Source organism: Danio rerio, chromosome 19 (genome assembly GCF_049306965.1).
Source record: "Danio rerio strain Tuebingen ecotype United States chromosome 19, GRCz12tu, whole genome shotgun sequence".
Taxonomy (NCBI): Eukaryota; Metazoa; Chordata; class Actinopteri; order Cypriniformes; family Danionidae; genus Danio; species Danio rerio.
In genome coordinates this window covers 14,375,520-14,402,340 of record NC_133194.1, presented here as the reverse complement: position 1 = coordinate 14,402,340, position 26,821 = coordinate 14,375,520, and the positions used below count along the sequence as shown (strand labels likewise).

The 26,821-nt window shown below is 34.2% G+C and overlaps 1 protein-coding gene across 2 annotated transcripts in view; it reads left to right on the top strand.

The window, feature by feature from the left end:
* The window catches only part of zfpm2b (zinc finger protein, FOG family member 2b), a 93,706-nt gene that overhangs the window by 24,529 nt on the left and 42,356 nt on the right, over positions 1-26,821 (top strand). For both annotated transcript variants that reach the window (XM_005159561.5, NM_001039524.1), the window contains 2 exon segments: positions 3,381-3,482; positions 26,678-26,802. In XM_005159561.5, coding sequence (XP_005159618.1) covers positions 3,381-3,482; positions 26,678-26,802 — 227 coding nt within the window.

The following is a 26,821-nucleotide window of genomic DNA, read 5'->3' as shown; positions in this document are numbered from 1 at the left end:
GAAGAAACATTTTTGAATATTTGAATATTTATTGTTTTGCTCGATTTTTTTTTCTTCTGCTTCTCTCACTTGATCACATAATTGCTTTTTCAATCTGTGAACCGTATAATGCAAATGTCAAGAATAAAAGTATAGATCATGACACCTCTACCTGATGAAAATGAGTTTTGATTTACCGTTTGTGATTTTCCTCTGTGGGGTCATTTCGAGATGCTCTGGAATGCTTATTAATTACTTCAACATGAATAAATAAATTTGTAAAAGCGTTACGCTTGAGGTTTATTACTGATATGATAAGTCATAAAACAGAGTAGTTAATCTGTGAACCGTATAATGAAAATGTCAAAAATAACAGAAGAGATTATGGCAGCTAGATGAGTTATGATTGGAAATTTATAATTACATTAGTAGAGACAAGAAAGTTAATTAATTAGTAAAAGAAAAATGGATCTGTGCAAATGTCAGATTTCCAGTAAAGCTGTACAGAGAATGCATCCAACTGGAAGTGCAATTGTATATATTTGTAATATGAACTCTGAATTTTTTTACAGTTCTCTAAATTTTTTGATTCATCTTAAATCATTCATTCTTTCAATTTACTTTATCTTAGTCCCTTTATTTATCAGGGGTCGCCACAGCGAAATGAACCTCCAACTTATCCAGCTTATGTTTTACGCAGCGGATGCCCTACAAGTCGCAACCCAGCCCTGGGAAACACCCACACACTCTAGCATTCACAAACATACATTCATTCATTCATTCATTCTTTTTTTTTTCGGCTTAGTCCCTTTATTAATCCGTGGTCGCCACAGTGAAATGAACCGCCAACTTAATCAGCATATGTTTTTATGCAGCGGATGCCCTTCCAGCTGAAACCCATCTCTAGGAAACATCCATACACACTTATTCACAGTCATACACTCTGGACAATTTAGCCTAGCCAATTCACCTGTACCGCATGTCTTTGGACTGTGGGGGAAACCAGAGCACATTGAGGAAACCCACAAGAACGCTGGGAAAACTCCACACAGAAACAGCAACTGACCCAGCCGAAACTCGAACCAGTGACCTTCTTGCAGGCAAAAGCACTACCTACTGCGCCACTGCGTAGCCCACACAGTGCTCACACTAAGGGCAATTTAGCTTATTCAGTTTACCTTTAGCACATGTGTTTGGACTGTGGGGTAGGACTGTGCGATTGATCAAAATCGAATTTCAATTGAAACGCTGTTATTAGCAAGGGGCTGCGATATAAAATATATTTGTGTTATTTATTTTCCCCTTCCCAGATCAAATGCGTGACTGCCGTCTGTGTGTGATAGTCTTACTTCTAGCAACTGAGTGAGTACAGTTAAGTGATGAATGTCTTGTTAAAAAGTCAACTGAAAGTAAAACCAGTGAGACACAATGCAGTAGCGAGCAACAGCAATGTACAATTGCAGAGTTTTTTCAGCCATGTTAGTTTGCTGAGTGTTCTGTATTTTTATAAGTATTATTTTTTGTTGTTATTAAGCTATACTATCTCCCCGATTTGAGTTCAACTTGTTTAAAGAAAGGTACGATCATTCAATATTTAAAAATAAATTTGAGGAAATCCTCCACACCCCCATCTGTGACAGCCTGGTTTGAAGATGTGATGTTTTTTCAAAAACTCAAAAACTAGAAAAGATTTAATACACACTAAAAGATTCGGTAGACAGGTTCTATACGTACTGTGAATCTATTTTATCATATTTTAAAAATCTGCAAGAATTCACCTGTGGTTAAATAATCTGTACATCTCTTTGTATCCACATCATGCTGTTTCTTGTCTTTATTGTAATTTGTCCTGCAATTTTTTATTTATTTATTTATTTTTCTTCCCGTTATTTGTGAAAAAAAATCTTTCTCCTTCTTCCATCATCACTGTTATGTTACGACATGCATGACTTTAATTACTTTATTTGACTCTAACTATTGTGTTAAGCTGCCTTTAGATGTTCAGTTCTTGGGGTGGGACTTGGGTTAAAACCAAAAATCGAGAAAGGAAACTATAATGTTTATTGTTTTATTATTGTATGAAAACATTTCTTTGATAAAAATAAATAAATAAATGAATTAGAATAAATGTTTAAGGAAGTTAATATCTTTCAGTTCCTTTTTTTTTAAACTAACAATCCCTGCATTTTAGCCGTAAGAAGCTACGATGCAGATTATTGAGCTGAAGCTTGACTACAAAATTAAATAGCAAATCAAATCAAAATCGTAATATCTGTCAAAAAAAATCGCAATTAGATATTCTCCCCTAATGGCTCAAACCAGCAACCTACTTGCTGTGAGGTGACAGTGCTAACCACTGAGCCACTGTGCCGCCCAAATCATATATCTAATTATACATATATAATTTATTTATGCTTTTGAATTTTGAGTTGTAACTTTGATCTTTCATTCTTTTATTGTAGAAAGGTTTTAAAAGTGACATTTCTATTGACAATTTGAATAGTTTAAAGTGATGTATTGCTTAGGTTGGTTTTGTAAATTGCCACTACTGCTAATTTATAGTCTTTATATACAATATATTAAGTATGTTATATGCAATTCATAACCATTTACAAACTGAAAAAACCCTGTGAATCACAAAACACAGAACTTGTTATTTAATTTTTTTTACAGTGTATAAAGCTCGTTTTTTTTTTTTTATTCTCAGATTGTCCACAAACGTTTAAACACAAAGCAGCTTTTTTAGCAGCATTCTGCTTGTCTTGTCTCTTCAAGAAGGTTTAATACTTGGCTCTGTCTATGTATTTATTCAGCTTGAGTTTTGAGATCATACGGGTTTTATCCATTCCAGTCGCTAGAAAGGAATTTCCTGTCCACAGACGACATGGACTGATTCTCTCTCTGTGAAGTTATGTGAGGATCTGAGGTAAATAGGCCTGTTCTTGGAGTTAACTTCTCTTGCCTGTGACGGTGTTAAATAGTACTTTGCCCGTGGTGTCAGAGCCAAAGGCAGAAAATCCTTAATCACAGCTTAATTAAGGAATCATCTTGTAGCTTAATTTCTTTCCCAACACTGTAATTAAACATTTCCAATAAGTTTGGTCACAGGGCTTAACACAGGCAGCGAGTCTGTGATCAAGGTGGGTCCAGGGACTTGCTCTCTGTCTCTTTTCCATTCTCTCCAAAGGAACGAGCATAAAATCCCACAGCAGACACTTGAAAGAATTCAAAATGAGAAACTGCGCATTGGAATTACAAGGAATAAGGCTTTTAAATGGAAGAATATGAGCAGCTGCTGCCGGTGCAAGAGCCAGATTGCCCGTCGCTGTCTGGCTTCCAGATTGTGCTGCAGTTTGACTCTTTGTACTGAAAAATCCCTGAACTTTGATGTCTTTGTACAGGTGAAATGGGTGGAAGTGTTAAGGTGGAGCAACAAGACAGTGACGGACAAGAAGAGAGAGTCCAGTCCAGCCCAGTGACAGCAGAAGAATGGGACGGCCCAAGTAAGACAGCCGTCCAGTCACATCTTAATAATACAATGCAACATAGACTAAAAAAATGCAATATGATAAAAAAATCCCCAATTTTTTTGGGTACATTTGCATAAAATTATTGTATGTAAAGATATTTTAAAAAAATGCTTTTCATTTAATTTGTTTAGCTATTAATCTATTTTCATTTTTTGTGTTCATATGTGCACTACAAAATTTAGGAAAAACTTCAACCAAAAATGAAGATTATCTCACAATTTACTCACCCTCAAACTTCAACTTTCTGAACGCAGTCAGACAGAGGCAGCAGAATACATGTTATGCATGACTGACGTATATATATGACACATGACATAAGATGCATTCATAGTAGAAGCTTCGGCAATTACTGCATCACATGGGAATCACTTACGGTTTTGTGCTCGAGCATGTGATGTCGAGCACTATTTCTGCACTGTGTTTCTGTTTTTCAACTAAAAGTGCATAGAGTGCTCCATCAAAAATTGGTTGCCTATCAACAAAAAAAGCAAAGTGCACTGCTCTATGCTAAAATCGACATAAAGGCAATGTATTGCGCTTCATGTTTTCAGAACTAAAAAGCATGTTTAGTGGGATTGGCCCCTAACATTATACAGGATCTTGCCATATACATGTGTCTACTCATGCGTCACACATAACATGCATGCAATTTTTAAAGCGCTATTAAATTTGAAACTGTGTTCATCTGACAGAAAAATGTCAAAAATACAGAGGGTGGCTTGAGGGTGAGTCAATTATGGGGTAATTATAATTTTTGGTTATGGTTGGATTTGGCTGTGGTTATATAAAAACTTTTTATTTGAATCATTGGTCCTAAATATATATATATATATATATATATATATATATATATATATATATATATATATATATATATATATATATATATATATATATATATATATATATATATATATATATATATATATATATATATAATTTGTTTTCTTTTTTAAATATTTCCCAAATGATGTTAACAGAGAAAAGAAATTTTCACAGTGTGTCTGATAATGTTTTTTCTTCTGGATAAAGTCTTATTTGTTTTATTTAGACTAGAATAAATATAGTTTTTAACTTTTTAAACACCATTTTAAGGACAAAACTATTCGTCCCTTTAAGCTATATTTTTATTTGATAGTCTACTAAACAAACCTTTGTTATACAATAACTTGCCTAATTAATTACCCTAACTTGCATATAACCTAATTAACCAAGTTAAGCCTTTAAATGCCACTTTAAGCTGTATAGAAGTGTCTAGAAAAAATATCTAGTAAAATATTATTTACTATCATCATGGCAAAGATAAAATAAATCAGTTATTAGAGATACTTTATTAAAACTATTATGTTTAGAAATGTGTTGACAGGGGAGCTAATAATTTAGTGGGACTAATAATTCTGACTTCAACTGTGAATATATATATATATATATATATATATATATATATATATATATATATATATATATATATATATATATATATATATATATATATACAGTTGAAGTCAGAATTATTAGTCCCCCTAAATTACAATTAAAAAATATATTTTAATATTAAAATATATATATAAATGTGTGTGCATTATATATTTATGTATATGCGATCTACACGAACATAGAAACAAGACTATACAAAACAATTTTGTTACATAGATAATCAAGTTGAGATATTTGTAGCATATACACATTTTATATCTAAATATAAATATACAATATATTTTTTAAAGATGAGAATGTCTGTGTGTCTTTATATACACATAATAAATATACACAGCACACACGCTTAAATTAAATCAAAACAAACTTTTATTTTGGATGCAATTAATCAAAATATTTTTTTTTCCAGCGCTAATGTCCAGCACCAATGTTAAGGCTTTTGACAATACATGGTCTTATTAAAATAACCAGTCTGTGCAAGAAACCGAACACCATTTAGAGCATTATCCACACTATCAGCAAACAGCTTTCTCATCACATAATGACATTTGCATGGGCAGAAACACATCAAAGCTATTTGTTTATAATTTCTTTATATAGGATGCAACATTTAAGAACCATTTTTATAAATAATATGACACATTTTCTGTTTCTCTGTTGTGAACTAAGAGTTCATTCTAAAAATGCGTGGAAAACATAGTCTGCACCACTTTATCCATCTTTTAAAATGGAACTTTCAGTCCTGCAGTGTCTAGAATTGCAAAGCACCCATGAGCTGTGTTCTCCATTAACATCAGTAATAATTCTGATAGGAACCTGACCTAATCTGTCTACAGGTGTAATAGTAGTCAGTTGCACATTTCTGTTTTTATAGAAAATATTTCTGTGTATCTGTAAGGTAATTATGCTGTTTGGATGATTAAAATATATTATTTCTGCTTATTGTTGGCAACTGTCACAATTGTTATAGATGACAAGATCAAGACAAGATCTCATTTCACAATGTTTAGTTCAGCCTTCCTGGACGTTTTTGCCGCCTCTGAATTGGAACGCAGCTTGTGTTGTTACAGAAAGAGTGAAGCTGATTATATTTTATTATAGTTATTGTCACATGACCATGCTTGAGGAAATTTGAGATAAATTCACCTTATTGAAGAGTTTTATTGCGAGTAAATGTTTATGGAACTTACATGGAGTAAACACACACACACCCACACACACCCACACACACACACGCACGCACACACACACACACACACACACACACTCACACACACACACACACACACACACTCACACACTCACACACACACACACACACACACACACACACACACACACAAATAAATAAATTCGTTTTAAATACAAAAAAAAATTCCATTAATTAACACACAAACCTTACTTTTTAGAGATAACTTGATATCATTTTGTGTTATTATTTACTGTTAATGAAGCTTTCTGTTTTATTCAAGTTTTTGTTTCACATAGTCAAAGGCTTATTTTGGTGACACAAGATGTACCCTCATGTCTAGAATAACCTATATCATGTCATTTGTCATTAGGGCTGGGCGATTTGGCTTAAAATTTAAATCTTAATAATTTAACATTTGAACTCAATTACGATCAATGAACGATTATTTTATTTATTTAATTTATGTTTTTCCCATAATAGTTCACTGACAAGTTTTGAACAGTAAATGTGCTCACTTCTTACAAGTATAAGATTTTTGAATTAGGGATGCATTGTTTGATGTTAAAATGATTGAAGTAAACACACACTATCTACTATCTAGGATTATTTATTGGATATGAACAACTGAAATTAAAACACGCATTGCCTAAAACGTGGCTCTCTGTGCCACCCACCCTCATCACCATTACCAAACCGACCAATCACAAAGGTTGTGCTATATGTCGTTGTGACGTGTAGTTAAATTTTTTGGAGAGGTGTGCGAGAACAGACTGGACCATACATGTGCACTTGGAAGAATTATAATATCAGAATAATATAATAAATATTAATCATAATATAAAAAGTAAAATTAGCCTCGATAAAGCAGGGTCACGTTACTCCAAAACGATCGATTTTGCATAACAAATTGTGAGGTGTTGAATTTCTGGTGTAAGCCCCTGTAGTGTTATAGAGTTCAAATCCAAGTTTGCATATACTGTTTTTTAACACTGAATAGGGGTAAAATAAATGCTTAAACCCTCATTTTAATTCATGAAGAGAGTGTAATTTAACACATCTGGAGTTATATGTACACTGAACAATTTGCCCTGCAGGTGTTAAAATGTGCAGGTGTTAAAAAGTGCGATGTGCACTGCAATGTGCAAGTGTAAAATATTTTTCACTGCAGAGATGTGTATATTCGACACTTTTAAAAGTGTAACCAGGGCACTTGGCTAGTGGGATTTTATATATATATATATATATATATATATATATATATATATATATATATATATATATATATATATATATATATATATATATATATACCAGAAGAGTGTCAAATTCAACACCTGTGGTGTAAAATGTACACTTGACAAATTTGCTGTGTAGGATCTGACTTCGATTAATTACCCAGCCCTATTTGCCATTGTTATTTTGGCTATAAAGTATTAGCTTATAGATTGAACACATAATAAACATTAAAATGTTACCATTTTGCTTTCCTTTTAATTACCTTTGCATTACCAATTTCCAAATGTTACCAAATGTTACAAATGTATGTTTCTGCAGCTAACACATAGATAACAACAGTACTCTTTGAAACTTTTTTTTTTTCAAAGGTTTGCATATATCCAGACATGTACATTTTGTTGTGAAAATTTTAGGCCAAAACCCAAAAGACATTTAGTTTTTAGTTAATTTTAATCATTTCTGCATGTCAACTTTACACAGAAACAACAGTGGAAGGCTGAGTAAAGTGAGCCAGATGATGTGCTGTAATAAGCCTTGTCCTCTTTAAAAGCATGAAATCTGATAATGTAATAATGGCATTTTGGGAGGCGCTTTATCTTGCGTGTTCACACTAGATTTACACAATACACTCACTAGTGCCAGAGCCAAACTGAGCTGACTTGTCTCCTATCTTTATATCTGATCGCGGGTCTTTGTAATCAGTTCACGATGGTGAGATATCACAGCATACTGATATTCACGCTCTTTGTAGCAGTCTCTGTCTCTGGATTTCTCTTTCTCTCCCTCCAGTCCTCTGAATAAACATGATTAGTTGGGTTACAGACTGACTCTAACAATAATGAGGCAGAGTGTTTACTTATCTGATCGGGGAAGAGCGTTTTTTTCTTTTCTGCTTGTTTTGAGCCTCATAGACACAGAATATCTGGGATTTGAGCGTCATTTATGTCAGGTTTGGCACTGTTGGATTTGGATCTTATTTACCCTTAAAAAGTTTTTATGAAAGTGTATTTGAATTTGTAATTATTTATTTTTTGTGATGTCAAAACTGAATTTAAGCAGGCATTTCTCCAGTCTTTAGTGTCGCTTGATGCTTCAGAAATCCTTCTAATATGCTGATTTGCTGCTTAAAAACATTTTGATGAATAGAAACTTTAAATATGGATGCTTTGTAACATTATAAATGGATTTTACTGTCATTCATATGCAATTTAATGTTTTATTGCTTAATTTAATTATTAAAAAGCTACTGACACCAAATCAGTGATCAAAATGATGCTAAAAAAAAACTTTCATCTAATTAAATCAATTTAGGATAATGGTTTACATCTACATTTGATCACATGACCCAATGAAAAATAAATAATTTGCCTTAAACAATATATTCTATCTCCATGACATATACAATTGTATATAACCTGGTACAAAGCATATTTGTCTTGTTGAAGAAAGTCAATTAATTTAAATTCTCCTTTTGTTCTATACAAGAAGATACAGCTTTAATAAAAACAACAATTCCCATAAAATCTTCATTCATCCAATTAAAAAGAAATTAGGGAAATGGTTTTACATTTACACTTGTTCATTTGAGCCAGTTAAAAATAAATCATTGCCTTAAACAATATATTTTTAAAGTCCATTAGCACATTAGCAAGGAGAACACTTGTGTCTCATACACCGCACAACCCTGAGTGTCTCTGTTGTTAGCAATCTGGCAAAATAAGCAGGTAGGAGAAAGCACTATGAGTTAACCTTTTTAGTCTGAGCTCAGACCATAAACATCTCTTAATAGTACCATACTACCAGTGTGCTTCCTTTACACACTACCCTGATGGTGATGGCCAATATTTTATAAAATTTGTAACAAAACAACCCATGTTTTTAACTAATATAACACATAAACTAACTCTGAACTATTTCCCATGACGCACCTGGCTATAGTGATGTGGACCAGGTCATTACTGTGTGAGTAACCTTAAAATTTTACATTGGTCCAAACAAATTTTTTTTTTAGTTGAGCTCTTAATAAAAAACATTTATATTTAACTATGTTTTGAAGATAATTATATTAATTGAAAAATAAAACAAATAATTTTTAAACTGAAATTAAAAATACATTTTTAATTGGATGAAATACTGCTTGATTTTTTTTTTTCCAGTGGCATGTTTCATGAACACTCGAGTGTACAGTAATAATTAGAATGTTATCAAAAACAGCATGTCAGCATGAAATGTAATGCAGAACGTTAATTTGTAATTCTAAAAGTGAGGCAACAATTTGTTTACTTTAAAAATAGTATGTGATCCTGGACTACAATACATCCCTGCAGTCACAGGACGTCAACATGACAACATATTGACCTTGTACCCCAACATACCCTTTTATACCGGTCAAAAAATTGTTTTCCTCATAAGGCCCGTAAGAATATAGTAGAAAGTACATTTCTTTCTATAATTGATTATGGTTATCATCTTTATATGCAAGCAGCCGCTACTCAGGAAACTAGATTCTGTTTATCATGCAGCAATACGTTTCGTCACAGGCGCAGACTCACGGACGCATCATTGTATTTTGTATGATTCCTTAGACTGGTTATCTTTATACCAAAGGAGAAAATTACATCTCAGGTAAATTACCAACCTATCTTTCTAATTTGTTAACATTTCATAAAAAACAACCAACACACTAGATCTGGTTCCTGTATTCGTCTAACAGTCCCACGGGTGTTGTCAGAACTTGGCAAACATATTTGAACTTGGCAAAATATTTTTCCTTTTATGCTCCCAGGGCTTGGAATGACATGCAAAATCAGCTCAATCTTGACACACTTGACAATCCGAAAATGAAAATCGGATTGACATCAGAACCTAACCCCATGGGTCGACATCAATGTCCAACCTAAAATCAGCTTAAAGTCAACGTCTAATCAAGTTACACCTTGATGTTGTGTGGACTTTACCACTATGACACCTATCAGAGGTTTGATTTTGGTCACTTTCCAACACAACCTAAAATTAACCAAATATCAACTTAATTTGACGCTGTTATTTACCATCAAAGTATTGTTGTCCTAAGACGCTGACTAGACATTGAATTTTGGTCACCTGATATCATGATCTAAATCTAACCTAAAACTAACGTCTTATAATGTTGCGTGACTGTTGGGATTACACATATAGCCATACATTGTATTGTAAGTCAAAAATCATTATGATAGTAAGATATTTTGTAAGTTTCATACTGCAAATATATCAAAACTGTTTGATTGGTTAAATACATTGCTTAATTAGGACAACTTTAAAGGTAATATTTATCTCTCAGATTGCAGATTTTCAAAAAGTTGTATTTCGAGCAAAAGTTTATTTATTCAGATGATGTAAAAATCTCAGATTCAACACGTAATGACACATTTGTGGTCCTGGATCAGTCACATATGATCAATAGTAGGGCCGGGCGATTTGACCTAAAATCTAAATTTCGATTAATTAAACATTTTAATTTGATCAAGATTAATGAAGGATTATTTTATTTGTTTATTTAGTTTTTTTGTCCTCATAATTCAGTAATATGTTTTGTACGGTAAATGTGCGCATATATTACAAGTGAAATATTTTTAAATTAAGAGTTTATTACTTGATTTTCAAATAGTTGAAGGAAACACACATTACTCTCTTATCTATGATTATTTACTTTAATGTTGAGCAAATTAAATTAAAACACATTGCCTAAAATAAACAGTCACTCTTATAAAAAAAAGTGAAAATAAATAAATTCACTATTGGAAACTAAATTAATGATTATTATTATTATTATTATTATTATTATTATTATTATTATTATTATTATTATTATTATGTTTTTCATATTAAAAGTAGAAAATAAGAAGTTTCTCTTCTAAATAAAATAACTTGTATATCCTGTATATAATATTTTTAAACAGTGCATATCCTGCATCTTCTGTAAACAAATATTTTAAATGATACTTTTGTTGTAAAGGAAAATATGCCTGTCTCAAGGCTTTTCTGGCACAGCTTCCAATCATCGTCAATGTAGTGCACACGTTCAAAGTGTAGTTACGTTTTTTTAGGAGGTGCACAGGTATGCAACCGCACGAAGTCTGCGCTGGACCACACATGTGCGTTTGACGCATAAATAACAGAGTGGAGTCACATGTAGTAGGGAAAGCAATTGAAAAAATTTACTTGGAAAATTTTGATCGATTATAGGTTTTGAATGCCAATTTTGATTACTTTTCGATTAATCCACTAGCCCTAATCAATAGGGTTAATTTAAGAAAATTGGGACACATTTTTTCATTGAGATGACCAAGAAAATGTGTCCTAATTGACCTGAATTCACACTATGACATCCCAACATATATTGTTGGCCGCTGTTCTTGTCACTTTAATTAAAAAAAATCATTACAAACAGTTAATAAATTATTCAATACAAGAAATCCATTGTAAAATTAATTTACTTAGACATAAAACAACTTGTAAGGGAGCAAACTACCCAGAAAGCATTTTTTGTTTATTAAAGATGTCTAATAGATGTCTAATAGACGTCAAAACATAGTCGTCTTGGCTAAAACAAGGCTAAATTTGGTGAGTGAAAATTTAACAGACGTCTAAGAATTGGCTGAAACTAGACTAGTCATCAAATAAACAGAAATGAATGTCTACACATATAAAGTCTGTCTAATCTTTGTATTAGACCACTAGTCTAGTTATGGGCTAATCTTAGATGTCTATCAGATTATCACATTTGACAGCCCTAGTCTAGCCTTGTTTTAGCCAAGCTGTCTATGTTTAGATGTCTATTAGAAACACAGAATTGTTTGCTGGCTACTGTTGTGCTGTGTTGAGTTTTTTTAATGCATTCCGTGAGTGTTTTAAATTCATACAAGAGAGAATCTTCCCTGCTAAAGCGGCACAACAATTTGCATATTCATTTACCTTGATGCATCTTAATAGGAAACCATTACTGTAGAAACATTTTTCAAAGCACATCACACTCAATCTGTTCTGCAAGCAGTGTCATGACACGACAAAACAAAGAGTGCCCACTGAAAACAGAATGGTTCAAGAAAAAGGACATGTAACATACATTTTGACAATGTGGATATAGTTAATACAGCGATTTGACTGGTAGCACTTACTTAAAAGTCAAAATTCATTCCTTTAACTAAGGCAATTACCTCATATAACTGCTAATTAGCTGTTTATTAATAGTTAGTAAGCTAGAAGTTGGGTTTAGATATTATGCCAGTAGTTAATAATTGAGCGTAATTTGAGATGTAAACTAAAGTGTTGCCATTATTTCTGCAAGCACAGTGAGACCTGCTTGTTTTGTTGATGTTAATCGGAATGAGGATTTATGACCCTCATAGCCTTTCAGAAACCAGATACGTCAGTCTTTGAACCTCATACTTTGTGAATTAAAACATGGCCTGGAACAACTTCCAACATCTCAAATTGAATTAACATCTGCAGTTTTAACTTCCAAATGGATATTGCAGTACAAAAAAAGGGAATGATTGAGTGAGAGATGAGCAGAAGGAGCCTGATTCTGTCCAAGGCCTCTTACAAAAAGGCAGGATGGAGAGAGGGATTTTAATGAAAGTGTAGTGGATTAGAGAAATCCCTGGAACAATATGAAATCATTACAGCCGCAGTCGACATCAAAGTCCCACTGATTGAGCCCCCTAAAGCCTTTTCACACAGGGAGCGGAAACGCAGCGCAGAACATGTAAACCAGAGCCGAGAGCGGATGACCACTGCGTTCATAGCCAACTGGAAGAGAGAAAGAGAGAGAGGGAGAGAGACGTGTGGATTCTAGACTTCTGCTTTTAGACAGACCATCACTGAAGATGAACTGAATCAGACTGAGGGAACTCATTATCTCACTGTCATGCTTGTTTTCTGATTGTTTAGGCAGATTTTTTGACTCTTTTAAAGAAATCTTTAAGAACTCTTCTAGGTTTACAGCATTTGTGAGTTGTTGATTAATACTGTCATTCCTCAAAACAAACACAAAGTACATTATAGATTATCTTGGGTTGACATTATACACAAGAGTGATACATTTACTTACCTTGTCAGATCCATCCCCTTCTGTCATAAACACCCCAACTTGTCATCCAACCTTTGACTTTATACTGTAGGTCATTTGTTACTTTTTAAAAAATACAATCAAAATAGTGCCTCTACCATGAGTTAGACATAATAAATCATGTTCTTTCAAATAAATACTTGTACTGTTGGGATTTATAAAGCTAGATTGGTTGAGAATTAATTCAATATTGACAAGCTGACATTGACAATGAAACATATTTGACAGAACATTCATTCATTCATTCATTCATTCATTCATTTTCTTTTCGGCTTAGTCCCTTTACTAATCTGGGGTGGCCACAGTGGAATGAACCGGCAACTTATCCAACACGTTTTACACAGCGGATGCCCTTCCAGCCGCAACCCATCTCTGGGAAACATCCATACACAGTCATTCATACTCATACACTATGGACAATCAAGCTTACCCAATTCACCTGTACTGCATGTCTTTGGACTGTGGGGGAAACCGGAGCACCTGGAGAAAACCCACGCGAACACATGGAGAACATGCAAACTCCACACAGAAACACAAATCGACCCAGCCGAGGCTCAAACTAGCGACCTTCTTGCTCTGAGGCGACGGCACGACCTACTGCGCCACTACGTCGCCCTGTGACAGAACATTGACAGTGAAATTTATGTGTTGTTAAAATGTGTAACTTGACTAGACAGAAAAATACTTTGTAATTACTTGGAATTAGGTTTTTTTTGTGAATAAATTATTTGTGAATTTGTGAATAAATAATTTCCAGAACAAAACCAGGGAATAAAATTTACTGTGACCGACATCCACCACACAATTTCAGTTTTCCTGGAACATGACGTGATTAAACAGTAGGAAAAAAGACATTTAATAACAATGTATTAAATAACATAAAAACAAAAGTAACATTTCTGAACGGCTTTTAATTATTTGTGTCTTATAACCTTATAGGTCAGTCATGGACAAAAACGTGTAGCCACAAACTTAAATCTTTTGAAACATCTCTATTCAGTTTACTAACACCACTGACATTCAGTTCACTTTCAAGTGAAGCAAAAATAACTAAATGACTCACTCTGTCTAATCTTCAAGAAGAGCTCACAGTTACCTCTTCTGTCATGTTTTTTGGCTGGATTAAGATCGCTTTTCTTCTGTCTCCCGCTATCCTGATCCAGGGATGCAGTTTTATATTCTCGAGATCTCTTGTTTAGGCTCATTATCAGATTTACTTGTGGTTTAAAAAAAATTAAAATATGATTGATAGCCTCTTTGTCATTTTGAAAATACAAATATAATATAGGTGGGCCACTAAGCTATTATTAGTTTTAGCTGTTCACTGCGCACAAAACAATCACCAAGAAATAAGAGTGATTGTATACAAAAGAAAGATGATTGGCTGAAAATATTCAGCCTTCTGAATATTTCTTGCCTTCTTCTTTAACTTGCACATGGTGACACCGTCATGTACGCGCACACACAATCCACATAGCCTTTGCTTGATCTCATTCACATTCTCTCGCACACACACGCAGGTGTTCACCACGCACACGTTAATGCCGTTTCAATTAAAATAAATACCGGAATGCAAAACATGAATATCTGGCATTTCCCTGAACAGGATCCAACAAAATCCAGCTCAAATTAAAAACTGTTGGTATTGTATTGTCTTAAAAGTTCCAATTTAAATGAACCTGAACTACCAACTCAATCTCACTGCAATTTGTAACTTTTTGATTTAGTGGCTAATCCACATGAATTCGAACGATATAATTCATACAATTTAGTACGATTTGCTCATTACCCAATGACCGTTGGGCTTAGGGGCAGGGTTAAGACTTAACTTATGACTTAACTCGTACGAATTAGCCACTAAACTGGCAACACATCAAATACTTAAGTTTCCTCGTGAGATCAGGCTGGAACTACATTTGTAATTCTTTCACAACACCCAGCTCAACACTCATGACTTTTTAAATGGTAACTTTAAAATGTAAATAAGGGTAATAGTAATGTGGCCGCACAAATAACAAATTTGATCTTTTTTTAGAGGAGAAATCTCTCAGACACCTAAAACCAGTATATGAATACATTATAACTTCATTCATTCATTTTATTTTCGACTTAGTTCCTTTATTAATCTGGGGTGGTCACACCGGAATGAACCGCCAACTTTTTCAGCATATGTTTTACACAGCGAATGCCCCTCCAGCTGCAACCCATCACTGGGAAACACCCATACACTCTGATTCTCATGCATACACTACATATAAAATAGCTAATCCAATTTAACTGTACCACATGTCTTTGCACTGTGGGGGAAACTGGAGCACCCAGTGGAATCCCACGCAAACAGGGAGAACATGCAAACTCCACACAGAAATGCCAACAGACCCAGCCGAGGCTCAAACCAGCAAACTTCTTGCTGTGAGGCGATCGTGCTACCCACTGTTCCACCGTGACGGCCTACAATACAACTTAATAGACATAAGCAATTTATGTTTAGTTTTTGCCCCTGCCTTATGGGAAAGAATCGATCCATGACTGATTCGATATATTCTGATTCTATATATAAATAATGGTCCATAAACAGTTTATTACTCATATATTAAATGCAATTACATCGTAACAAGATCCCCTTAAAGCAAAGGACATTTTTCTGCAACAGGCTTATTATAGTGATATACACTTAAAGGGATACAGTAGTTCACTCAAAACTTTTAATTCTGGCATCATTTACTAACACGTCACTTGTTTCTAAACACTGCAGAAAATAAGATCTTCTGAAGAGTGTTTAAAACTGGTAAATATTCATTTTGGGGCTTGGCAACTAACCCTTTTAGTGAGTAATATCAATTAACAACATTTACAAATACCAGAGACCGCGGACCATAGTTGTCCTATGGTAATCTTTTATTTGGCCCACCATCCCATCTGAGAAGAGAGCAAGAATGATAGGGATGGTTAAAGATTGTCATTTCAAGTTTAATGTAATCTTTTATTTGTTCGTTTTATTGTAAAGCTACAAAATTAACTGAAATTAAAACTTTCAATTGTACATACTGTCACCAGTTGGATAGAGATACTGCTGGATGTGTATTCAGCATTGATCTCCACTGTGCTCTAAATCTGATAATTAAAAAAATTTAAACTGCATTAGTTAATACTATTGTTTTCTTTTTTTTTTTTTAAATATTCTGAAATAAATTTAAAAATTACCCATGGTAACCTTAATATAAACTAGCTTAGTTTATTTATCTTCGGCCTATATGATTATCAATGATATTTTGTTTTTGGCCCTTCTTATGAAAAAGTTTGGGCACACCTGGTATATACACTGTAAAACCCAACAGTCAACTTTATTTAAATTAAATGAGTGTAGTTAACTCAAAATTGACTGAAAGTTTATTCTACACATTTGAAAAGAGTTTTGAACTCAGTGTTAATGAAATACCTCATTACTTCACTTTATATGGAGTAAGTTCACATTAATCATATAGATTAGTTTTTTTTTTTTTTTTTTACTTAAATGGTTTGTTGCAGTCTGTTTCCTCAAACGGTTTGAGTTGCCTTAACGTGTTAGATTTTACAGTACTCAGTTGGTTTGAGTTATCTTCATTTCTTGGCCTTTACTGTGCTCAAATTGCTTCATTTACTCAAATGAATTAAGTTCACAATACTCATTACACTCTTAGAAGTAAAGGTACGCAAGCTGTCACTGGGGTGGTACCTTCTCAAAAGGTACACATTTGTACTTAAAGGTTCTATATTGGTAGCTAAAAAATTTAAGAGGAACACTTTTGTACTTTTAGGTACTAATATGTACTCTTGAGGTATTAATAGGATCTTTTAGGTACAAATTCTTTTTGAAAAGGTACCACCCCAGTGACATCTCGCGTACCGTTATTTCTGAGTGTGTAGGATTAGTTTTTGAACTTAAGTGGTTTGTTGCAGTCTGTTTCCTCAAACTGTTTGAGTTACCTTAACTTTTTGGGTTTTACAGTGAAGGTTAAGTTTTAAGGTTTAGTTTCTTGTTTTTAAACCTAATTTACAGTTGTTACAATAATAAGCACATGTCAAATCTCAAAACTTGTTCTTTTGAACGAGTCAGATTTGTCGGTGTCCAATCAATAAATGGTTAAAATAATTGTTTTGTTTGTTTGTTTCACTCAAATTTACTTCACAGTCCAGAATAAAAGATGTGTACTATTTACTGTATCTGTAGACAAACAGAAACTGCTTGCTTATTCTAAGGTAATATAAAAGCGAACAACTAGAAATAACTCACTTTAAACTCACACGTGACCTTTTTTTTGTAAAGCGCTTTAGTATTAGGACAGCATCGAGTTCAAAAAGCGTCCCGAGCGGGCAGATCTGTGACTGTCTGACAAAAGTTTGTGGGCTCCTCTTGACCCCTCCTGAAACGGACACAATGTGGCTCATTCATTGTCTGCACGATACGCCTGGAGGAGGGGTGTGGGGGATGGGGCTGTCAGTCGAATTAAAATACCACGTAATAATAATAATAATATAAATAATGACATTGATAAAAGGGCTAATCTACACAAAACAAAACAGCGTGTTCCTCCCTGATTGTGTGGGTTGTTGCGGTATTCAATTAGGCCATTTTCACTGGCATATTAATCATCTTTTCAACAAACAAGCCGGCGTTAATTAAAGCGGAGCGCGAGGATAAAGACGTGTTGCTGGATCATCACTCCGTTTATCAGCCCTGCGCACACACACCCCGCCGTTTAGCAAATCCCGCGCAGCGCTGCGAGGGGAATTTCAATGCTCTCTGGTTTGGAGCTGGTTTTTGGGAGGGGAGGAGGTGGATTTTGCGACTTTCAAATGCAGAGACTGTCAGTGTGAAGCCCTCTGCCCTTCACCGCCGGGAGATGAATTTATTCGTCAGTTTTATTTCAGCTGAAAAAAAGAGCCCGGAGAGTAAATCGCTTTAACCCGAAACGCACGCTAGAGGAAGTCGAAACTCTGTGCTTCTCTTTCAAGGGCCTCAACGGGGAAGACTGTCAGATAGACACTTTTGAATGGGGTTTAATTTGACGAATCTATGAATGTTTGACTTAAATCAAACTATGTATTTGCCGACTCCCAAATGCAATTGTTTCTTACAAATATAACAATTTTCAGTCACACTTTACGATAAAAATGAACAAACAATTTACAATACATTCATTCCAGAATTTATTCACCTTTAATTTAATTTTTCATCTTCATCTGCAATAACTAATGTGAACAAGCACGAATTTGGATTTTAACAATGCATTAATTCATTTCTTTTCTTTTCGACTTAGTCCCTTTATTAATCAAGGGTTGCCACAGGGGAATGAACCACCAACCATTCCAATATATGTTTTACTCAGCTTCCAACACTGGGAAACACCCATATACACTCCTTCACACACATACACTTCAGCCAATTTAGCTCATTCAATACACCTGTTCCACATGTCTTTGGACTGTGGGGACCCCCCCTAGGAAACCCTCATGCAAACTCTACACAGATACGCCAACTGACCCAGCCAGGGCTCGAACAAGCAACCTTTTTGCTGTGAGGCGATCGTGCTATCAAACTGCACCCCCGTGATACCATTTTAACAATGCATTATAGTAAAAATTAATTGAACTAGTATTGTTGATTCTTAGTTCATGTTAGTAAATATATTAACTGACATTACTCAATGAAACCTTATTATAAAGTGTGACCATTAATAATAAGCTTGATATTTTTACAACCTTTATTAATCTATCTTAACAATAGTAAAATTTAAGCATTTATTAATGATCGCTGTACAATACCTAATGTTAACAAAATGTAACTTTGTATTCATACATTGAAATGAACACAATGAAATGTATTTTATAGAAGTTTATGCAATAATTGTTGGTAACCCCAAAATTTGACTCCCTGTTGCATCCAAAATATCTTAAACCTTCTATTACCACTAAACCCATAATCGTAATAATGTTTTTAGCAACATGGCACATATATATCATACATCATACATCATGTCTGTTAACATCTCAAAAAAAGTGTTTCAGGGTTTTGAGACCCTTCAACATCAGCCTACTCTTAAACCTACTTATACTCATTCAGGTACAACAAAACCTGTTCTTAAACTTAACCAATTTTTAACCATCCTGATCCACTAAACATGTCCTTCACCTTAAAACTCTGCTTACCCGATACCAGGTCTGTGACATCATTTACTTTCGCTTTCCTTAAATTTTAAACGTCTGTACTGGCCCAATACCTCTACAAGTGGTTTTGTTCTCTCATCAGTTTGTAATAGAAAAACTTTAGCATAGATAATGATAGAGGCATTTTTCTTTTTTTCTATGATTACTGACATGTGCAGGAACTAACAAAATTTATTACAGTAACCTAGACTGCACAGAACCTAAAAGGTACACTTTCAAATTTGAGTTTATAAAAACAAAAATGTGCCTCTTTTTGGAGGGGTTTATTATAACACAAACAACATATACAATTATTTTAATCACTTTCCACCATGTTTTATGAAAATTCAAAGGGTTTTCTTTAAAATGATACAAAACTTGCATTTACACCTCTGCATATTGATTTGAGAAGCTTTTGAATTTGGGTAGGCAAAAATCACAGGTGGAAATCACAAATAGCACTTGACTCAAAGAGGTTAAAAGATTGCTAATGCATCAAAACCTGATCTTTAACCTTAAGCCACTCTTAAACCAACATAGTCCTTCACATCCCTCAATGAACCTACTCAATGAACCTATCTTTAAACATGACTGTGGGTTTTATCAGTCTGTGATTGTCAGTATTATAAATAGTACATAGTATTTGCATGTGGAAATGGCCTGTAAAATAAAATACAGTAATGCTCTATTTTAAGTCACAATTTATGCGATTAACAAGCCATTAATTTATAAAATTAGCTTAATAAACTGCTAATTAGATGCTTATTAATACTTAGTTAGCTAGAAGTTGGGTTTAGGTATTATGTAGGATTGGGAATATAGAATAACATCATACATTATAACTACTAATAAACGGTTAATATCTTAATGATAGGCAAATAATTATTAATAGTGTGAATTGTGATAAATTAAAGTGTTAATTAAAGCTCTACCATGTTTTGCTACACAACATTCACACTATAACAATTAATATTTTTGGATATAAGAACAATGAAGACACCTACTGTAAAGTGGGACCAAAACAAGCTAAGCTTGTATTTCATAAATGAGACAAACTATTGTAAACAATCACATTGTTAATAAGTGTAACATGTCTATTGTGCATCCAGGTTTGAACCCTACTCATCCACGTAGTGCCCTTTGCCTCCAACATCTCAGCCTGTGAAGGACTACATCACACAATCACGCCACACTCCCACAGTCCTTTTCTTCCCCGTCTGCTCGACTCAAGCACACTCAAACAGCCTGCTACACCACACTGAGATCTTTCTCATTCTCTCTCGGCCTTTTCCCATCGCTCTCTCTCTCTCTCTCTCTCTCCAGGAACTCGTGGCAGAGAGAGAGGAGAGAAGTCAAAAACCCGCGACAATGTGCCAGAGAAATATCAGAGTGGCTTTTTTTTTTCACTCGTCACCCAAGCCAAAGATGGGCCGTCTCCAAATCCTGCTGCCCTATCAGACAAATTAAAGTAAATCAAGCATGAAATGAAGCAGGAGAGCCCGGAGATAAGGTCCCTTTAAGTCCCTCACAGATTAGACCACTGAGAGAGAGTGAGAGAGAGAGATGGAAGAGAGGGACAGTATGGAAGGAGAGAGGTGCAGAAAAGGCCGGTTTCTCTGTGGCAGACAGTGCGTTTGATTACTTCACTTTGGCTCTGACGTTGAAGAACAGTGGAGCTGTTCCTTCAGTCATTTTTCTGATAATGACTTTTGTTTATTTTAGTACTTCAACGTTCTGAAGTGCTTTGGAGTGTGACTAGCTTTTTTTTTTTTTTTTTTTTAGATGAAACGCAGTTCATTGGCGGTGTACTAACCTTGATTTGATGCATTGAAGTGGAACGATGTGAAATATTTTTGTAAGGAAAAAAAATCTTTTCTACAATTTAACATAGTAGCGTTTAATGTGATTTGACTCAACTGAACTAACTCCACTCTATTTTAGTTAAATAAGAAGTCTGTTCTTTGTCGTGAAGTCAACATGACATCTATATAGACATTTTGTTTTACAAGGAATAGTTAAAAATATTTAATGACATTAATGACTCAGCCTCATGTTGTTCTAGACTTTCATTCATCTTGAAAATCAACTTAAAATATTTTGGATAAAATTCAAGACCTCGCTAATCCATAGAGAGCAAGATTCCTCAAAGGCAAGAAATATTCAATATGTCATCAGTGGTTTATTAGGAATATTATGAAGCTTCAAGAATACTTTTGCACACAAAATAAAAAAAAAAATCAGTTTAGGGCTTTAGGTGAACTATCTCTTTAATACACATTGCTGTGCTAACTGATTAAGCTGTGCTTCTTATTTCAAAGATCAAAAACTGTCTCTATTAGACTATCAATGCTAAGAATAATGGTTTGTTCGTTTGCTAAACAATATCATTTTAGTGCAGAAAATCCAACAATTTAAAAGTGCAGGTTTTTATGTAATCTTCTTTTAGCCTATTAATGCACAATTGATATTAAATGTACCTTTAATGTAAACCCAACTAATTATTTTTCTTTCCCACTGACTTTTTTCTTTTAACTTAAATCTATGAGAGAAGAATATATTTGGCAGTTACCGTTTTTCCATTGGTATACTTACCATTTATTTTTCATAACGCATTTATTATGTATGGCCATACACTCAAAGCGCTTCACAATCATGAGGAGGGGTATCTGCACACTATAGGTCTGCATTCGTGCAGCTGTACCGGGGGAGCTGCGGGACCCGACCAGATTTCTTGTGGCGCGGGAATAAATTTCTGAATAAAGTGCGGGAGCGGTTGGTAACTGGTGTAATTTTACCAATATAGTTAAACAGTATCGCTCACGACTCCCGAGCATGCGAGCACGCGTATGTATGTGTGAGAGACAGAGCTTAGTGCTGTCCTTGTGTGTGAATGAGAGAGAGCGTGATGCTGTCTGTGTGTGTCACTTGCTTGATGCTTATGTGTGTGTATGTTTATACAGACAGCTTGTTAAAGGCTACTGGACTCTATATAGCTGGGTGGTTTTCGGTTTTGTTCTCCACCCGCCCATTAGCGGGAACCGGCGCAGTGGGTAGAAAACGGGGCGGGGCGGGCAGCAGGAAAACAAATGCTGAATATAAGCGGGATTGGTCGGGTTTGGACTAAAACCTGGCGAGAACGGGATTCAAAATTTTGTCCCGCGCAGATCTTTACTCCACACCTCTACCAGTGTGCAACATCCACTTTTTATGGATTATCGCATAAAAGACGTGTGAATAAAGCAGCTTTTCAATCCAAAGAGTCAAAGGGAACAAAATCGTCACTTGCTGATTATCTGGCGCCAAATATCAACAGTAAAAACAGAATTTGCTGCAATAGGAGAAGCTGCATCAATCTTTTTTTCATCTAATAAATGACTAGCGCCTCAGAAGGCAATTCTGACACGCAGTGAGCGTGCGGTGGCGTTTCAAGGTGTTAGATGCGGAGCACAGGCGCTCTTGATTCTAGAGGTCATTAATAACATAATAACACTAATACTGAAACAGTAAGGCATTTTAAAATGACCAAAACAACAGTTCAGATGGTTTGCAGTGTGCTCAGCCTGCTGGTTTATCCATTTACACACATTTTTATCATCACATGATCTCTCATCACAAAATCACATGACCTTTTTAATGCACATGCTGAAATTTGTGCGGTTAAAATGTTTCCATCGCAGTTTATGTGCATCTTTTGTTGTTGAATAAAAAGTTTATCCTACTCAGTTATGCGCATAAGCTTTTTATGCACATTTTCAAAATTTATGTGCACCATGATGTTTCCATCAACCGTTTTTTTATGCGCATATGCAAAATGCGCATAACAATAAGTGGATGGAAACATGGCTTCTGATTAAGCCAATTCAGTGGATGGGAATGATTGGGAGGCCATGATGATTAAGGGCAAAGAGGAAATTTGGCCAGGACACTGGGGTTATACCCCTACTCGTTATGAGAAGTGCCATGGGATTTCTTATGACCACAAAGAGTCAGGATCTTGGTTTAACGTTTCATCCGAAAAATGGCGCCCACTGATAGTATAGTGTCCCCTTCACTTTTACTGGGGAATTAGGACTCACACAGACTGCAGGTTGAGCGCCCCCTGCTGGCCCCACTAACACTACTTCCAACAGCAACCTAGTTTTTCCCATGTGGTCTCCCATCCAGGTACTAATCAGGCTCAGATTAAGTTAATTTAACACTTTTAAAAATTTATGTGGATTAAACATTAAACAATTAAGTTGTCTCAATGATATCTCAAAAATTTTGTTGTTTTATTTAGCTCATTTTATTTAAGTAGTTTGAACAAGTAAAAAAAAAAATTTTTTTTGAGTGTACAACGATCACATAATAAAAACACCCAAGACAACAATGAATTAAAAGTTTAAAAAACATATTAGCCCCATACATATTACTGCAGATCATTCTTAACAACTGCACCATTCACATTAAAAAGTGATCCGGTTTAATACTGCAACTGGGATAAATTACTATTTATAAGTGTTTCTTCTTGGTATGTCCTGATTGTAACATTTCAAAAACAGAGGGAAGGGATGTGTATTATCTTTAAAAATTTACGCTACTTAGTTCTTAATGTAAAGTGTTACTAACTCTTCTACTTAAATATAATTGTAGTTACCTTTTTTTTTTTTACTTTTTTTACATAAATTGTTCTCAAATTCAACACATTATATCATCTGTAAAGTATTGATGTGTAGAAATACGAAACTTTTAAAATATTTGTATTATTTAAGTCATGACTGCTGCCCTTCTGTAGTTAAAGACATGTATTAATCCAGAGAGGGGGTTGGTGTAAAGGCTTAACCCTGATCTCCTGAAAGCACTGCCTCCAGATTCTCTTTATTTATCAATCCATCTGCCGGCATTTCGCATCTTCTCCTGAAACTGGATAATTTAGCACGCTTCCGCACTGTTCACATCAAAACTTCCAGCAGAAAGAGGCTTAATCCACCTTATCTGAAGCCCTGTCAAAGCAGTGAGCGAAAAGCCTAATCAAAGAGACAGGCAGGGTCACCCAGGAGAGGGTCCGACGGATGGGTGTATGATTTCTAATTGAGCTCCAGGATTTGGGAGATGCTCACACTGGGGTTTAGTCTGCTCATGGAGTGGTGCAGTGTTGTGGGTAAAGATCTCAGCTGGTAATTGTTAGGACGTTGGGTTGAATGGCTTGAACCTTTCAGCTTGTGCCCTTGAGCAAGACACTTAACTCCAGCTCACACCAAGTGTATAACTACAGTACTCAGCATATATAAGTACACCCCTCACAAGTCGATTTTTTAAATTAATATTTTTATTAGGAAGCTATACAATATTGTATGTGTGCACATACATTAGATGAGGTAGTACTGAAGCCAAATCTGGAGCTTATCTAACAAAATAACTTACGATAATGGTCCAAAAACTAGTACACCCAAATTTATGTGAAAGAAAAATATGTAATGGAAATTTAAAAAAAAGAAACATCAAAAGAAGCGAAAAAAAATTTAACATTTTTGAAATTTTGTAGGTTGTAATTTTTTTGCTATAATTTGCTTGAATTTAATTGTATTATCTTTCAATTTCTAAATATGTTTGGTGGCTAAAATATTATTTTAATAAACATATCTGTTTAATAAATCTGTTTTGCTAAAATGCACCAAAATACATTGCCCATATTTACTAAGAAATGGATAAAAATATTCATTTTTTAAAATGGGGTGTACTCAATTGTGCTGAGCACTGTAATTGAATGTGTGAATATGAAACATATTTTATATAATATTCGATAGAATAATTTGGGTTAGTAAGGTTTATTAATTTATACATAAAATATTTTAGTACAACAAAGTGACAGTAAATAAATGTTTTTTTAATAAGTGATAACTTGAAAATTTGCCTGTGCAAAAAGTCATTTTGTTTGGCTCTTCAAACTACTGATGCCAAAAATGTTACAGCATAAAAAGACAATTTGTCGAAATAACAGATAAGATGCCTTGTTTTCAGACATGTTTATATTAATTTTCAGACAAAGACTGCTAATTTCCTGATTTTTTTTGTTTTTGTTTTTGTTTTTTGATACCCAGATTTTCAAAACAATTGTTATATAAACAATTGTTATTTTCTAGAAAGAAATGTTTTGAATGACGATCTGAAATTTGGAAGAAATGTTATGAGAACTTTATAGAATTAAACAAATAATAACATTGAACTTAAAAATACACCTAAATCAAGTACATCCAGAGAAACAGATCATTTTCAAGTAGTCTAGTTTTTTCTAAAGCTGTAAAAAACATTTCAATTAATCTAAGAATCCCTAAACTGTAGAAGTCAGAGATATTAGCTCTCCTCTTTTTAAATTATTTCCCAAATTATGTTTAACAGAGCAAGGAAATTTTCACAGTATGTCTGATTATATTTTTTCTTCTGGAGAAAGTCTTATTTGTTTTATTTTAACTAGAATAAAAGCAGTTTTCAATTAAAAAAAACAAAAACATTTTAGACTAATAGTCTACAGAACAAACCATCATTATTCAATAACTTGCCTAATTAGCCTAACCTGCCTAGTTAACCTAATTAACCTAGTTAAGCATTTAAATGTCACTTTAAGCTGTATAGAAGTGTCTTGAAAAATATCAAGTCAAATATTATTTACTGTCATCATGGCAAAGATAAAATAAATCAGCTGTTAGAAATGAGTTATTAAAACTATTATGTTTAGAAATGTGTTGAAAAAATCGTCTCTCCGTTAAACAGAAATTGGGGGAAAATAATTCAGGGGGGCTAATAATTCTGACTTCAACTGTAAAAATGTATTACAGTTTCCAAAGCTGTTTTCAGCATGGCTAAAATAAATGTTTCTTGAGCTGCAAATTTGCATGTGACAAATAAATACATTGCGCTTAGTAAGGGTAATGTGCCTAGATTGGACATTTTAAACTTGAACATTAAAAAACAGACAGAAACAGTTTGATTTGTTGTTTGAGTTATAACTGTATTTTATTCTTCCAACAGGGGAGTTGAAAATTGTCTGTGAAGGAGAAGAGAGAAAAATTTGTTCTTGTCAGGCCCTTTTACTGGGCACCACGTGGGGACCTTTTCCTGGCAAGATCGAGGCAACCACTGGAGGAAGTGACAAGGTTGGTGTTTTTTTGTTTA